The sequence below is a fragment of the Semicossyphus pulcher genome, unplaced genomic scaffold, assembly GCF_022749685.1.
Source record: "Semicossyphus pulcher isolate SPU_LCO1_2020_fin unplaced genomic scaffold, fSemPul1.0.p SCAF_11, whole genome shotgun sequence".
NCBI lineage: Eukaryota > Metazoa > Chordata > Actinopteri > Labriformes > Labridae > Semicossyphus > Semicossyphus pulcher.
In genome coordinates this window covers 9646826-9658020 of record NW_027211615.1, presented here as the reverse complement: position 1 = coordinate 9658020, position 11195 = coordinate 9646826, and the positions used below count along the sequence as shown (strand labels likewise).

At 39.8% G+C, this 11195-nt stretch overlaps 1 protein-coding gene across 1 annotated transcript; it reads left to right on the top strand.

The window, feature by feature from the left end:
- The first annotated feature begins 772 nt into the window (after positions 1 to 772).
- laptm4a (lysosomal protein transmembrane 4 alpha) lies at positions 773 to 9719 on the top strand. The gene is made up of 7 exons (XM_069655385.1): positions 773 to 978; positions 2908 to 3028; positions 5117 to 5193; positions 6384 to 6506; positions 7423 to 7518; positions 7858 to 7956; positions 8791 to 9719. Exons 1-7 carry the CDS (start codon positions 850 to 852, stop codon positions 8863 to 8865), a joined length of 720 nt encoding a protein of 239 aa, XP_069511486.1. The 5' UTR covers positions 773 to 849; the 3' UTR covers positions 8866 to 9719.
- Positions 9720 to 11195: the final 1476 nt, after the last annotated feature.

Sequence of the window (11195 nt, the reverse complement as noted above, 5' to 3'; positions counted from 1 at the left end):
ACCGTGACAAGTCAAAATATATGAAATTTGATCCTTTGTTTTAAGTAGGAAAACCTCAGTGTTTCCCCTTTACAGTTGGCCTAATGATCCATGTGGTAAGCGATATGAAGGAAGAATTAAGGGTAAACTCATTTCAGGTAGTAGTAGGAAGTGTAAATCACAATGATTAGGTAATAATGATCAGCGGCTACAATGTAACACGTTATCATGTCTAGATATGTGTCATGAAATTATATTTTTATATTCTATAATTGTTAATAAATTAATCTTATAACCATTGTATTCCTGAAAGCATTTTGAATATTTAATGAGCATATGCTTTTATGAGCATGAACCATGTAAGCACAATAGACAATAGAGCCTCAAAATTGGGTAAAGTTTTACCTTGTAATTTGCAGTATTGCAGTAACTGTGGTACACTATTTAGTATATACTATAAAAACCAAAATGCAAATAATGTAATTAAAACGAACTATGGGCCTCTGGGCCCCTTGTAGTTTGGGTTCCCTGGGGCAAATTATTTTTCCTGGTTGGTAATTAGGCCTTCCTCATTAAATCTATTAAATGCATAATTTTTATTCAAGCTGCCTGTTCAATTTGTTGATAAAATGTCCTTGCTCCATGGCCTGAGAGTCATGGCAGTGCTTGAATTTTCTTTACAGCCATTGGTTAAATTCCCTGTCAATCAAAGATATGCCTCTGGTTCCCGCCTCTTCCGGCCCGTCAGATGGTTTGTTTTCATCCGCTGTGCTCGCGCAGGTCGTCAGGGAAGTGGTGGGCGTTTCTTCGTGTTCGTTAGCTGACTGTTGATGGTGAGAAAATTTTTCTCTGCCACGAAAAGCTCTACCGATGTTTCTTCCTACGCTCGTGGAGGACATGCATCATTTTAAACCTAGTCGAGACAGATTGTACACCACCAGGTGTTGTGGATGTTGCCATGTCCGGACGGGGACCATCATCCTGGGAACCTGGTACATGGTACGTAAAATGGTTGATGGTTGCCAGTAAGCTAATGTTGGCTAGCGCTGTCTATCATATGCATTAAGTCTGCCCGAGTAGCGAGTTATATAATACATGCCAACCATACAGCGCTTACACGAAACCAGAGAACACTAAATGTCACTTTTGCAAGTAACTCCTGTTTAAGTTTGGTGTAATTTTTTCAACTGTTCCAAACGGTCGTGGCGCGCGGAGTTAACGTTAGCGCTACCGTTAGCATTAGCCTGCCACGATTTCAGGCTTCACTTGCTAAGTGTTTCTGTCGATACAACTCACCTAACCTTGAAAATCTAGTCATAAACAGATAAAAAAGAGCAATAAGTAGCAGATGCCTATAAGTTACCATCACCTTTTTTGGGCATAAAGTTTAAAATATACGACATTTGGACTTAATGTTGTGTAGGACGTTAGCTCAAGCTAGCCGACATTCCGCTGGCATGCTAACGTAGCGATTGTTAGATCAAATCGAGCTTCAATATAAAGGAACTAACTGTATCATCTTTTACGATTTAAAAGTTATTTCCTTTGTATGATGTCATTTAATTTTTAAATCATGGTTGGAATCAAAAACTTGTATTACATAGGCCGTAGCTAACTATTTGCTATTGTTTGCTGAAGTTAGCTAGCTATCGTTGCCCTCTGCCTATTTAAGCTAGTTCCTGCAGCATTGTAATCCAGCGCACAGCTGAGTTAATCCCCTCTCATTTCACCAAATCACATAACACATGATTCTGGTTTTGGTTGTGTTCCTCATAAATCCTCTGTGAAAATTTTGCCAGCTGGACAAATTTGACTCACGAAACACGTGAGCCATCTTCCTCTGTTTTTTTTTCTTTCTTTTTTTATACAAAATCTCTGCCTCACATTGCTTAGCACTCTCAAATCGCTTTAAAACAACAACACATGTTGTTTACTGATAAAGTGATGATTGACTGACTTTTTTTTTAAGTTCCCAGGTTTGTTAATGCTGCTTCTAAAGAAGTTCATTCTGCCTGTTCTGGTTTATGGTTGAACGGAGAAAAAAAGTTTTTACCCAGATGTACCAATTGGACCTTGAATATTATGCTCTTTTTACCTAAATTACCAGGATCAAATCTCAACTACAAAAAATATATAATATCAAATTTTGCTTTCTCAACTCCCTTCTTCTTTAAGTTGTCAGAACACATGGACAGTTAAACACTACACATACATCCTTTTATTGGCAACCTTTTTGTTGCACAAACTTGCCTGTAGAATATTAGATAACAAGTTGACATCTTTGTGAAACGTGACATGAACGTTTTTTTTTTGTTGACAACATTCTTGGTCAACTTAGTCCGAGTTTCACTTCTCATAACTTCTCATAACCTAGTTTCCTGCTGAAACAAAAGTCCCAGTGATTTCACTGTGTCAAATTTACTTCAGATTTTACATCATTATCAAATCCCAACAATTTTCCATGTAAAACTTTTAATTTTTCTTCCTTCCAGATTAAAATTTGTTTTAGTTCATGCCAGCATGTGTAATTTCTTTTCACAAAATTGCCACAATTGCTTGTTTGTCTTGTGTACTTTTTCCCCCCTACAACTTGTCAATGCAATATTTCCCCGAGGGCGACTGTTCATGCTTTAAAGCTGGAGCATCCTTGAGTTCTTGATTGGTTCCTCCTCATGGCCTAGATTTCCCACATGATGATAATGCAACCTTGGCAAAGAGGCTGATGTTCTCTGTAATCTTGCCTGTCCCATCTGTGTCTTGGCAAGTGGATTTTCCCACAATATTAACATGAACTGAAACCAATGGCTGCCTGTAGGGAGGACTACGATTTAAAACGCATTCCAAGCCGTAGCACATTATTTGTAAATGATGTTAATGCATGCCAGAGAACTGCTTGAGCATTTAAAAAAAACTCCTTCCTCTCTGCAGGTTGTCAACCTGTTGATGGGCATCCTGCTGACTGTAGCTGTGACCCACCCAGAAAATGTGCCCACTATTGACTTGCAGTATGAGGTCATCGACCATTACTTTGCCTCCGACAGGATGTCTGGTAAGTAGTGAAATCTACAAGTACTTCTGTAGGGGCTAATAAACCTCACTTTATTAGGAATTTACACATTCTGTTTTGGTGGGCTTTTAATTCCACTGTGTCCAGGTGAAGATATTTTGCCCACTAAATGTTCACATGGAGAAATAGTTAAAAGTGTATAGCTGTTGTTTTTTTTTTGCCCAGCTTGTCATGTGATTCATCTTCCACAGGGAACTCCCTGCTGACTACCAAACAAAAACAACTCATGAGACGAACAGAACAACTGCTGTGTAGCATGCGTGTTGTTTCCATTTTCTTAAGGGTTTGTGTTGATCCTGGCTTAGTGTTTGTATTTGCCATGGCAGGGCTGGCAGAAAAATGAGAGCCCTTTTCTTTCTTGCTGGTGGTTGTTTTTGTTGGTTGGCTCGGGGATAGCCTCTTCGTTTTTCTAAAACAGTGACTCAGCAGGAGAGGAAGGGAAACAACTGGGGTGGGTTGACCTTCCCACAGCATGCTCACGCCAGCACGCAGAGCAGCGGAGGTTGAGCACAGCCTGCAGAGGAGATGTATTAGTGCAGCTTCATCAGACTGCACTCATTAATTCCACATATCAGGCCATGATTAAAAGCTAATTAACTAATTGACAGAACTCGCTTTTAATGTGGTAGTACTTAGTGATGGGTATTGTTAAGATTTTAACGGGATTACTACTCTTATTGATTCTGCAACCCGGTACTTTAACGGTACGAAAGAAATTAAGAATAGAAGATTTAAGCTTTATTCTCTTAAATGTAAAATAAATAATTATTCACAGCAAAAGAAACGGCAATGTTTAGAACGGATCACTATTATAGACTCCAATGCTGTGATGGTGGAAATATAAAACACATTTGGCTAGCCTGTAGTGGCTTATCAATTATCACCATTTGTCACAGGTACTAAATTTGCTGGGTGAAAGCGTCCGGTGAGAAGTGTGTTTGGACAGATCGCTCGTGTTTCCGTCCTTACAAGCAACATTGTTGTTGCACTTCTGGCAACGAGCAGTGTCTGCATCAACTTTGGTGAAGTGTTACCACACTTTAGAACGTTTAGTTCTCTCAGCCATTGGCAGGAGCAGGATCTCTTGTGTGTGCACACACGTGTGTATAGGTGCTTTTCAACCAAGGAACTAAATGGTTTCTGTGGCCCATTGTGCGACACTGCAGATAGCCTGTTAGCATGGAGGAGATTCAACTTGTGCTGTTTTTGGTCGTGCTTTTTTGCATTGCAAATGGGTTAGGCTTTCTTCTATGACTCCATCTCGAAGTACGATGATAACAGTGAGCTTGCAGCTGCAGTCTTTTAAACAATACAATTAAAATGCTGTGAGTACCAATCAGAAATGATCAGCACTGCAGGCCCTGCACTGAAAGTTCCTGGAAAGTACCTTTGGAAAGTACTACCCCCCAAACAGGGACTTTCCTGGGGGTAAATTGATTACCCCGGAACCAAATTTAGACCCTGGTTCCTGCTATCAAAACGCACAGAGTTGATGACTAGAATTGTTTCCGCCATATTGGCCTCTTTAGTCTTCATCATTTGATGAGTTCTAGAGCTTACATTTAGTTTTCAATAATTCAGAGATGAGCTCCAGGCTGTCTTCTAACAGTTTGGTACAAGTTGTTCAGCTCGAGCTGCTGTAATAACCAAGACATTCCTCTGAACCGCATCGCCGCAGCAGCTCTTTCACAAGCATCATCTTTCCAGCGCAACAGGCAGGAGAGTTTCAGGAAGCGAGCGACTGAGTGAGGGAGGGAAAAGAGGATGTGAAAGGCAGACCTTTTAATTATCCCATACCGAGTTTCACTGCGTCTTCTTCACAGACATTACGCAGCTGAGAGGAAGCGGTTTAATGCTCCCCAGAGCTGGCCTCTCAATACAGAGTTAGCTGGGAAGAGAGAAGCCCTGGAGACAGTTCACTTACACTCTATGCAAATCACTGCTGCTTCAAAGAGGGCAGGCAAATGTATTCATCAATCCTCACCCAGTGAGAAATATATCAGAACTGAATTGTAATAAATCTGTCTCTGCATTTGCTCAATTAGTTAATTATCTTCTTTTCCCATACAGAGAATGCCTGTGTTGGATTTGCCATCTCTCTGCTGATGCTCACTATCAGTGCCATGATGGTGTACGGAGCCATTACTGTAAGTGTGCACAGAGCATATGCTCTCTTCTTTTAAGTTCTCTTTTGACAGCAAGCACTGTATTTAAAGAGCTGTCATGGTGCTTATGCAAATATGTAATCCCAGAGTGTGAAGACGTTAAAAAAGCTCTCCTTTCAAGTGGTTTAGAGCAGCAGAGCAAAGAGGTAAGCAAGACTCGAGGAGACGGAACATTTGAGCTGAATGTTCAAAAGGACTCGCGATGCAGTGGGAGTGTAGTGCACAGTGTCATGTTCTCACTACCTGTCATCTTCACCTCACAGGCCTGTCTGATGGCATCAAGACTGACAGGTTTGATAGCCCTTTGATGTGGCCCAGCGCAAAGCTGCTAGTTGGTATGACCGCACAGTTAAAGTGTGACACACAACTGCAGGCTGGGTATGCTGTGGCTGCCGGCAGTCTGTGTAAGAGTTCTACTTTAGCTGTGCGAGTACATGCTCCCAGATGACTGTAGTAGATACCCTGTTTCCTACACAGAGAGGCAATGCAGAGCTGCTGTTGCTGTAGTGTCCCAGTGAAATCCCTAAATGTTTGACTCATGGTTAAAATATACCTAAGATATTCAGTACTTTGCTGTGTACTGTAGTCATGTAGTCTGTGAAGTAGACTTGTTTTAAGGCTGGAGTAAATAGTGCTTTTGGTAGAAAAAACAAATTCCTGTAGAGGATCTTGTGACCAACCTTCTCTGTATATTTGAGCCAGACACACTATTGTACACACTTTAAATGTCAGCACTTCCTGTCTCTGTTCTGCTCTTTTCTTTGACCCCAAACCACACGTACTGAATCAGTCACAGACTGAGGAGATGGAAAATGTTTTCAATGCAGGAAGTCTTTAATTTAACATTGATGTCGTAATATTGATGTAACACTGATGTAACACATCTTGTTATGAAATATCTTTATCACATTATAATAATGTTTTTATTTATTTATGTTACCATGGCAGCAATCCTCTTCCTTATTTAAACCAAGAAAACCACATTTAGAATTTAAAACGGCTGTGGATGCTTCCTCATGTGTGCAGTTATGGCTGAAGAGCCAACCTAGAATGAAAAGTGTGGGGAGATAAAGTTAAATGAAGTGCAGCATCATTCACGTGCACAGACAGGATCTGCCCAATCGATGAACCTGTCACTACCATGACTCTGCCTCCTCTTGTTGTTTCCTCAGCATCGTGACGGCTGGCTCATCCCGTTCTTCTGCTACCAGCTGTTTGACTTCGCCCTGAGCTGCCTGGTGGCCATCAGCTCTCTCACCTACCTGCCCAGGATCAAGGACTACCTGGACCAGCTGGTCAGTACCAATGTTCTTACATACCTCATCAGTCCATCGGCTGATCCTGCTGACATTATGAATCTGTCACACTACCACTCCCATGTTTGTTTTACAACAGAGAACACATCACGTTCAAAGAGCAAATGAGCTGCTGATTATGCTGCTGTCACATCAGAGGCCCACAAAGTGATTATTAAAACAGTGAACTAGCTATGAGCAGATGAAGTCTTATGAAGCTTTGGGAGCTTTCTTTCTGTCTGTGCCAAAAAAAGATTCAAAGCTCAGAAACTGCAAACTCAGCAGACACAACAGTGACATCTAGTGGCTTATTAAACTTTAATCAGCTCCTCAACTGGAGCCAGTTAGTTAGTTTAGTGTCATGTGCCAACAAGCCTGCATATTGTTATTAATTATGTATTGTGAAAATGGATTGTAATGGATGTAGATTGTCGTATATTGTATGCCACAGTTAAACATCCACTTATTACTTCCTTATTGGCCTCACTTCTTACCCCACTTATGTGCCGATCACACAGTTTACTTTCAAAACTGAACTGAACTATCAAACTTATGATGCTTATATGCTTTCTGAAGCCCTAGTGACATTGGAAACATCATCAGTCAACTGATGTTTTTAATTCAACACAAGCTCTGATCCACAATCTATCAAAGCAGTTCACTTCAGAAGAGTGACTAAAGCTTCAATGCTGCAGAATAATCCGCTAATTTTAACCGATAAATTTGTCAGTGTGAAGGAAAAAAGGGAAAAAAAGATTTATTGAGCTCATATTTCTTTAGTAATTATGCATCTCGCACTTAGTGCTGCTACAACTGTCCCAAATGTTTATCGCCGGAGTTTTAAACCATAAAGATTGTGTAATGGCATTGATGGTGTTATTGATTATCTGACATCGTCTGTTCTTTTCTCCCTCAGCCGGATTTCCCGTACAAGGATAACCTCCTCTCTCTGGACTCCAGCTGTCTGCTGCTCTTTGTGCTCGTCTTCTTTGCCTTCCTCATCATCCTCAAGGTGAAATGAGTTAAACCTGGTTTATTTCGGTGTTTGTTCATTTAATTTACATCCATCTAATGTAAAAAGAAATCGAAAGTGGATAAAGGAGTGAGTGATGATGGAAAGCAGAGCTCTAAAACAGCAGGCACAGTGCTGTTTAATCTGAGCTATTTATATTTCTCCTGGTGTTTTGAAGTGGAAATGGGGACATTGTAGTTGAAGGAGCTCCAGGATTTATAGAGTTTACTGACCTGTTAGGTCAGGTTGAGTTAGGTAACTTTGTTTGTACCTGCAGGTAGATTTGTCAGCCTCATTAAACCATAAAATTCCGAACACTATCTTATCTTTGTTTTCCAGGCTTACCTGATCAACTGTGTGTGGAACTGCTACAAGTACATCAACAACAGGAACATGCCAGAGATTGCTGTCTACCCCGCCTTTGAGACCCCTCCCCAGGTGTGCAAGCTGCCCCAATTACTCTCTGCGAATCATTAACAATTTTAGGAGTCTTATCTACTGTCACAAATAAATCCTCACATAATCTAATGTGCAAAGTGTAGGAATATGTAATGCTGAAGTTAAGCCAGCAGGTGGCGTGCCTCTCACACATTGAAAATGAAAAGAGACCACCTACTGCAATATGCATCTGTTGATAAGAGTTTACTATGATTACATTTAGAAATATTTATTTATAGAATTTTAAGGTCCTCGTTTCTAGTTTTAACAAATTTACACCCCAAAAAAATATATAAATAAAATATAAAATTGTTTATAACTGTGGATATAATTTGTGAGTAATTTAAGTTGCTTTATTTGAAGCCAGAATACCAAAAGCTATTTGCTTGTATTCTAACCCTCAAATTCCACAGGATCCGTCACCGGCGCGTTCCGTATGCGCCCCGACCTCCAGAGTCGATCGCGCCCATTCAAGTCAATGATCGTGATTCCACAGCACGCGCCGCGGTCCTTCCCAAAAACGTCTCTCCGTTCTGCTCCAATTAAGCGCCGGGTCTATTTTTGACAGAGTCCGCTTCAAGCGCGCATCAAGCTGAATAGAGCAGATCATTCCAAACAGGAAGTCGCACGCGAAAACAGTGTACAGCATCTGGTCTTTTCAAAATAAAACACCATGTACAGACCGGTACAGACTACAGAATCAACACATTGAAATCTTGAAAAAAAGAACACTTTTAATTAAGTAGTGCACTCATCCATGGTAGAAGCACAAAAATCAAGGAATGATATCCAAATGAGCAGATAATGATTAATGTTTTCCTCTCTCTCCTCCAGTACATCTTGCCCACTTATGAGATGGCGATGAAGATGCCAGAGAAGGAGCCACCTCCTCCTTACATGCCCGCTTAAGCACCAGCCCTGTTGCCAAAACACACACACACACACACACACCACCATATGCATTCCTACCCTCCCTCATTAACCCTTTCAGAGCACCACTAAGCCCTTATCCCCCCTCTCTGCCCCTCTCTGTGTATGTGTAAGGCCACTTAAACATTTAGTTTTACCCTCCCTCTGTATTTCTAGAGAGCATCCTGGAGGTGTGAGCGGAGAAAAGGTGGGAAAGACTGAAAAAGTGTGTGAAATTTATGAATGAATGTGATGTTTTGAAAAGCAAAGAAAGCTGCTACCCCTCCCACCCTCTGGCCTTTTTTATGTCTTAGTAAAAGGGATACATGTGAAAATTAACTAGCTTGAAATGCTTTCATCAATCCAGCACCATCCTATCTATAGATTGAAATATGAAGTGTAAAAAGAATCTATTATGACAATCCACTTATTATAGCTCTTATTGTTGAATTGTGTTACTTTCCCCCCCTTATCATGGAGATCTAGACTATTCCATCTCAGTCTTGAATGGAGTCTGTAGCACTTTTTTGTCTGTTATTTATTTAGTTTTGCTGTGGATCAGTTCACCTCCACCACACCCTGACGGTGTTATCACTCTGCTGCCCCGTGTTAGCAAAGCTAGTGAAGAGTTTCCCCAGCTGAGACTGAGAGACCGACAGCAGAGGGAGCTGATGATGGATCATTTTTCTCTGCTTCTCTCTCGCCTCACATCTGGAGCAAACGGCTGGTCTTGTGAACATTAGTAGTTGCATGCTGATCAACAACCCCCCCCTTCACATTATTTTACTGGGTATATGATTTTATCCTACTGTAGTGGAAAAACATTTGACTTCAATAAACGTTTCAGAAATTTACATCATCATGGCTCTTTTGTTCATGTTTATTAATATACAAACTGCTTATAAATAGCAACAACTTTTTAGTATGATTGATTACATCCTATGATGTTTGTGAGTTCACACAATGGTTACGGAAATGTTCAAAATCTTGGTAGTTTCAAGAAATCATCCATGTTTGCTAAAAAGTATATTATATGCAGTTTTTAGGAGAGATTTTGTGTTAACTGCCGTGTTCAAGAATACATTTCAAAACTATTATTTCATTCAGAAATGAGGATGAAAACTATGTAAAATAGTTGATTGCAGAGCACTTTCAACAATAAGGTTACATATACATCTAAAAGTGTGTGCTCTTAATCACAGGCTCTTCAACAATTTATCAGCTTCCAGGGTTTAAACTTTCCACACTGCCATAGAAGAGGTTTACACATGCTAAAGGTGACAAAAAGTCAACTATGACAACCTCATGAGTCATAGTAGTAATGTAGCAGTAGCAATGTGTTTCTGACTTAGTCATGTTATTGCTGTGGCTGTATCAGGATTGTAATCATTAAAAAGACTCATTTGTTATTATGTCCACCCCACCTCAGACAAATGTTTGTTTTGCTAAATCCGAATTTTCCAGCCTGCAATGTAGCCCATAATTTTAGCCGTCCCCACTTGACAAAATTAGGCACATAATTAAATTAATTAATTAAATCCTCTTGTCATCTTTTCACCTGTGCGCACAAGTTATTATATTGTGCAAATATAGCAGTGGCAATGATTCCACTTGCCATCATTTAACATAATTAGTCATTAGTTGCCTCTATTTTGCTAGTAATTTGCTAATTTAATTCTGTGAATAATGTTTATTATGTATTCGTATTAGCGTTACACTGGGACTGGCATTTTGTGTGTAACATGAGCGCCCTCTGCTGGACATGATGGGATGCGCCCCATGTTGTGTTAGTATGTAATAAGCTCTGCTAAAATACATTAAAATAGGTTCGTTATCTGGTAAGTGCTATTTATTCATATGTTATGTTTGAGAGAATCTCCGAATTGAATATTAATCGCTTTTGTGATGATATTGATTCGCTGAGTAGGCTCACCACGTTTAAAGCTACCAATGTATTTACCTCAGTTTTTAATTATTTATTGTGAGTTTAGCTACCTTTAGTTTACATTATATGATCGTGTTTGTACACATATTTGGTATGTATAAACTGATATCAGTATTTATTTACTCAATGATTTGAAATGTGTCTTTAAACTTTAGGCCAACTAAATAAAAATTACATTACAAGCATAGCTAGAGCATTTTTCCCCCATTATTTACAGCAGCGTTGAAAGAAACTTTGAAACACAATTTAATATCTTTATGATAGAAATCATAATTGTTGAAGTATTAGTATAACAGATAATGAACTAAAGCTAATTAATTTAGATAATTTATGCGACATTATTGATTTGTCAGCCAGTAGGCAGTGAACAGCGGTGCGTTTGAGG